Source organism: Halyomorpha halys, unplaced genomic scaffold, assembly GCF_000696795.3.
Source record: "Halyomorpha halys isolate HHAL.00 unplaced genomic scaffold, Hhal_1.1 Scaffold11867.1, whole genome shotgun sequence".
NCBI lineage: Eukaryota > Metazoa > Arthropoda > Insecta > Hemiptera > Pentatomidae > Halyomorpha > Halyomorpha halys.
The window spans coordinates 1-5,588 of record NW_027106376.1 but is presented as its reverse complement, the minus strand read 5'-3'; the positions used below and the strand labels follow the sequence as shown (position 1 = coordinate 5,588).

Below are 5,588 nucleotides of genomic sequence, written 5' to 3'. Positions count from 1 at the left end.
ATTGAAAATATTAGCAGTCTTAACTATTTGATCTTGAACTATTTTCAACGTTAAACATAGAATAAAATTTTTAAAAAAAACTTTTCCTGATTAAAAATGCTTGCAGCATTCTCACTTTTTCACTGTTATCACATTAATATTAGTGAACTGTCATAATTAGGGAAAACACTCACGATTTCAAGAAAAATAAAAAGGATAAATAGCAAATCGGCTAGTAGAGACTAGTTACGTCTTCTTTATTAATTTCACAAACATTAGTGTCTTACCAATTGAAAGTTCTACTTGTCAAAGCTATTGGATCCTAATAGTGAATATTGAAAGAATATAAAATATTTGTCTCAAAGAAAAAGAAAGCTGAGCATAGAGCAAGTATAACAATCAGATCTGTATTGAAATATTAAATCACTATTCTAAAAATTACAGAAAATAATAGTTTTGTTGATATATTTGCAATTATGATAAAAATACTTTATTTGTTTTTGAAATTCACTTTATTAATTTAATATACATCATATCTATGTAATATTTCTCCTTACCTGAATAACTGGTATCAAAAAACAAAAATTAATTAAATTTGAAATTTTGTGTGGCTAACCATGAGTTAATCAACATCATGCGATTCTGCATTTTATGTCTTTTTTGTGGGAACATGTGTCCAAAATTTTTACTTTGAGTTTATTTATTAATTTTATTTTATTCAGTTCAATAGCTGCAGCATAGGGTCTTATTTTGTTACTATTTCTACCATTGATTTAATTTTTGAAGTTTCAGCAATAAAATAATTTTATTTCTTTTCAGCATTGGCCGCATTAGCAGGCAGCCAATTGCGGACTAATACCCCTAACAGCAGAAATCAGCCCAATGGTGGTCAGCAGACACATGAAATGACTGTTCCAAATGACCTCATTGGATGTATAATAGGAAAAGGTGGAACTAAAATTGCCGAAATTAGGTATGTCATCTATTAATGTTTTTAAAATGATTACACTTCTCAATAATTACTGCATAAAATTCTTTTAAATATTTCTAAATTTAGGATTCATTTTTTACCTTTGCGTTTATAGCGACTATACATTCATGCTTGACCATCAGTTATTCCTAATGATTTTTCTTTCAAATCTATCGGATTACTAAGAATCAATATGTTAGCAGTGACCTTATGAATAATTTTACTTGCTTATATTTAATATTTATTTCAATATATATTTTTCTTTTTAGGCAAATTAGCGGTGCCATGATTAGAATTAGTAATTGTGAAGAAAGAGAAGGTGGCTCTACAGACCGGACAATCACAATCAGTGGAAGCCCTGACTCAGTTGCTCTTGCACAATACCTGATCAACATGAGGTGAGTGCATTTCATTATTTATTTGGGCATTGTCTATTTATTTCAACTTCTTTTTTTTTATGTTACTTTAAAAAAAATTATTAAGTTATATTTAAAATGTTTATAACCATTTATAGAGTAATTCTGGTTTCTTATTTGAGGATTATTGTATAAATTAATGGATTTTCTAGCTATAAAAATTAATTTGGTTTAAGTTATGACTTGCAAGCTTCAGCTATATCTTCATTGTTTGTTTGTTTGTTTGTTTTTTAAAGAAAATTTAAACTCAGATCATATTATTGACAAGTGTTTACTATCCAACAATGCTGTCTTGGATTAAAGCTGGATGACTAAAATATTAATCTATTATTTAAAATCAATTCTTTTTATGTAAGAGGGGGACTGGTTTCATGTTAATCCTACCTCACATCTCCTAAGTCATGTTTGTACATATATTCTAAGCAGGATTATCTTGCATTCTTTCTGTTTTGAAAATTCTTTTGACCAAAGAAGATATAAAGCGATTCTTGAGCTCTGTTTATTCTGTGCCCTAAACTGGAAATTCTTTCCAGATTTCCTGTGTAAATGTTTACTTCTACAAAATGAATATTTCCTCATTTTCCTGTAATCGTTAGTACTGAAAAATTATGGAAGTTCAGACACAATATTTTTAATAATACACCTACAAAAGTTAATACCAAACGTTTGAGATTCTGAACTAACTACAAAGCTAATTTTCAGCAGCTTCGCGTTCCAATTTAACTGAATCCTTCCTTTTATTCATATCTAAGATATTCCTTAAGCAAGACTATATGATTTTTCCAATGAAAAATTCTCAAGAAGGTACCTATCCAAATGAGAGTGAATTTTGTTATATATCTCTGAAGTAACTGTAAGGCTTTTGAGTGATTTATTATACGGTCTGTTTTCTTTCACTATATCCTTAGTGATATTAAGCATGGAATGGTCTTAGACCATTTTTTATATATGTCTTAGTCTGGAGCCATTCGTTAGTGTTGATCCAGTGAACTACCATGTTCCAATCTGATCCCGTCTAAATAGTCACCATAAATAAGCCTTGGCCTACTGACAGGCTCTTGCTTCATTCCGTCAGCCAGTAAGTCTTCCGATCATCTCCTATCCCATAAACCCACAAACATGGCCGTACCATTTTAGTTGGTGTTGTTTGTTGGCTTCAATGATAAATTTCATTCTTATTGTGACTCAAATGCTGTTATTTCTTGCACAGTCCCTTCTGGTTTTTCTTTCCACTATCCTTGAGCATCTCATTAGTATTTTTATACTATAGTTAAGTTTATTTACTTGTTTATATATATAAACTAAGGTGTAGTTCATAAACCACTGAACAGAGGTAAATATGTTTTCACAGACCGATTTCCCTCCCTATGTATGAAGATTATACTTTCCACTCATTCTTCTGTATTATTTTTTCATTCCAAATTTCCCAGAATGGTATTTGTAAAATCTTTTTCAATTCTCCCCCTCTACATTTAATAGGTTCTGTTATAATGTCATTTGAACAAATAACCTTATTGAGTTTCAAGCTATCAATTGCCTCCTCTGCGATGTAGTTATCCATATTGTTTTGTTGATTTATATTCCTTGTATGCCTTCTATCCAATTCCTCTGGACTTTTCATTGTCTGATCCAGCAATGCTTAATATTATCATGAAAGGTCCTCTCCAAATTCCTACCAGGATCTAATTTTATCTTCTTTTTTGACTCTCTTTTATAGGTTGTTCTTTTGAGTATATTCCTGCCAATGAGTCTCATTCTTGTTTACTATCTATTTCTTCCAGGCTCTTGCTTTGCTTTCATTCTTTGTTTTACCTCTGTATTCCTCCATCTTATTTTCTTGGGCCTGGGAGTAATCTTCTTTTTACCCAAGACCTCAGTTGCAGCTCGTAGAATACAATGCTTCATAATTTGCCACTATATATTCAGGTCTTTGTTCTCAATCATTTCTTCAAGCACCCCTCTACATCAGTGTGTATAATAAAAAGCACTTTTACATTAAGTCCATAATATGTTTTGTCTGTAATAAGTTATTTGATATTAACAAATTGAGTAGGGAGAATAATCACATCAACATCCATAGAAATAATTTTTGTGCTAACTAAATTATGAGTTTTTAAATTAAAAAAATTGTGTAATATTTAAAAAACGATGTTTATGTTACCTGATTTCTCATATTCTACTTTTTTATGTATTCCATCCATATTTTACCCAAGCTGATTTCCTATGTCAGCTTATATCTAAAGAAATTCATACGAGCCAGTCCAAAAGATTGTCTCGTTCTGTTAAGGTAGTTGAGATCATTCATATCATCTTAGAATGGAAAATATACAATGAAGCATCATTGAATTTGTATTTATTTTTTTTAGTGGTTGAACAATTCATATACACCCTTTCATGTTCATTTGTAACAGTTGAAAATTTTATTTCCATACAAATAAAAATGATTATTAAAAATAAGTTTCTGTTGTTTGAGAAAAGACTGTCCCACCAGGAGATTTTGTTGTAATTGTGAGATGAAAATGTAATATCATTAGTTTGGTCATCTGGTAACAACATAGCCCTAAAGTATCAGCATCACATAATTTTTTTGTACGAAAATGTCAAGCCTTGTGCGAAGTAAGCATCATTTGCAAGAACTTTTGATTTACTTCTTTAATTTGAAGAAATCTGCTGCTGAGGCATTGGTTACTTGTAGAAGATATATGATAAGGTTGTCTTAAGTGGGAGAAGTTATGAGTGAGGCAAAACTGCAGCTCTCTACATGTTGCTGCACTGGTCAAAACCTACTTGGAAACACTTAATTAGTTAATTAGGAAGTGCTATCATAACCAACTTATTCACCAGACTTTGCCCATTCTCATTATCACTTGTTCCATTCGATGGCACATGGTCTGTCTGAGCACACCTTTTCATCATGTGAAGATACTAATAATTGAGTTGGTTCATGAATTGTCCTAAAAGATGGAGAGTTCTTCTGATGTGGTATCAGAATGCTGCCAGAAACATGGGGACAAATAGTGGCCAGTAATGGACAATACTTTGAATAAAACATAATGTACCATTCTTTTTCAGTAAATTCCTAACTTTCTATAGAAAACGACAGAAACTTATTTGTATCCCTACTAAGAAGTATTTGTTGATAATTCTGAGTGGAGAAAATCATCCCATCTGTAGAATTAGGTCTTCTAAGAACAATGATTAGTAATGGAATAATAAATAATAAACCAAAGAAGCTTATTTCCCAACCTAATTTTATGGAAAAAAAAAAAATTACTATATAAGAAGCTGCTACTTGCAATAGTTTGCTAGCTAAGAAATCATTTGCAATAGAAAATATTTATTTTTATTTTATTTATTTTTTATATTATAAATAACAACTTTTTTTTTTTCATGTTGATTAAATTAACTATGAAGTTACAATTTATTGAATTTTGTTGTCTGAAGATTGTTCAGTACCAGTTGTTGTTTATTTAATACCAAAACTAATTATTATCCTTAATGATGAATATATTAAACAAAAATTGACACGAATCACTACATTAGTATGTTTTACATTTACTAAACTACTTATTTGCCTTATAATATCAAAAACAAGTTGTCATCTAACCTTCCTTCTATTTATTTATTTATTAAATTTCTTTATTATTCTTTTTTTTTTTTTTTTTTAGAAATAATTTCTTGTTCTGTACATTTTTAAAAGTATAGAAAATATTTACAAAAAGCAAATTTACCTAATTCCCATTTTCCTCATTTTTTTTCCTGCTTTGTACATTGATAGTGTGGAGCTGCAGAAAGCCAACTTGGAGGGGGCAAGCGGAGGCAGCGGCACAGGAAGCAGTAGCGGGGGTGGGGGTAACGGGGGCCCATCTCCAGTTGGGGCAGCACTTCCCCTGGCCCAGCTACTTGCAAAGCCTGGAGCACTCAATGCTCTTACCTCCCTCACAGCTCTGTCTGGCTTGACTGACTTGCTTGGGGGGCTCGCCGGTGCCACTGCTGGCCCTATACAGACCACTGGTGTCCACCGTACCAAAGGAGGATTCGCTCCTCGACTTCGTTCTCCTGGTGCACCCCCAGACAAGCCCAAGCCAGACAGAAATAAGTTTGCTCCTTATTAGTTTACTTTTATTTCCTTTTATCTTCAAAAAGTTCAAATATTTCCCTTATGATAAAAATCTATTGGTTTTATATAGTAGTTGTTAATTTTAATTTAATCATAGTTTTTT

At 31.4% G+C, this 5,588-nt stretch overlaps 1 protein-coding gene across 1 annotated transcript; it reads left to right on the top strand.

Annotated features, from left to right (window-relative positions):
- Positions 1 to 777: 777 nt before the first annotated feature.
- On the top strand, positions 778 to 5,522 carry LOC136795123 (poly(rC)-binding protein 4-like). Its single transcript, XM_067044711.1, has 3 exons — positions 778 to 952; positions 1,219 to 1,347; positions 5,144 to 5,522. The coding sequence occupies exons 1-3, from the start codon at positions 885 to 887 to the stop codon at positions 5,478 to 5,480; spliced, it is 534 nt and encodes a 177-aa protein (XP_066900812.1). The 5' UTR covers positions 778 to 884; the 3' UTR covers positions 5,481 to 5,522.
- The last annotated feature ends 66 nt before the right edge of the window (positions 5,523 to 5,588 follow it).

What these genes read in the sequence shown, in the direction of transcription:
- LOC136795123 (XM_067044711.1), top strand. Translation starts at nt 885, where the DNA reads ATGACTGTTCCAAATGACCTCATTGGATGTATAATAGGAAAAGGTGGA. An exon ending in ACTAAAATTGCCGAAATTAG is followed by an intron (nt 953 to 1,218) that starts GTATGTCATCTA and finishes TTTTCTTTTTAG; the next exon opens with GCAAATTAGCGGTGCCATGA. An exon ending in CAATACCTGATCAACATGAG is followed by an intron (nt 1,348 to 5,143) that starts GTGAGTGCATTT and finishes GTACATTGATAG; the next exon opens with TGTGGAGCTGCAGAAAGCCA.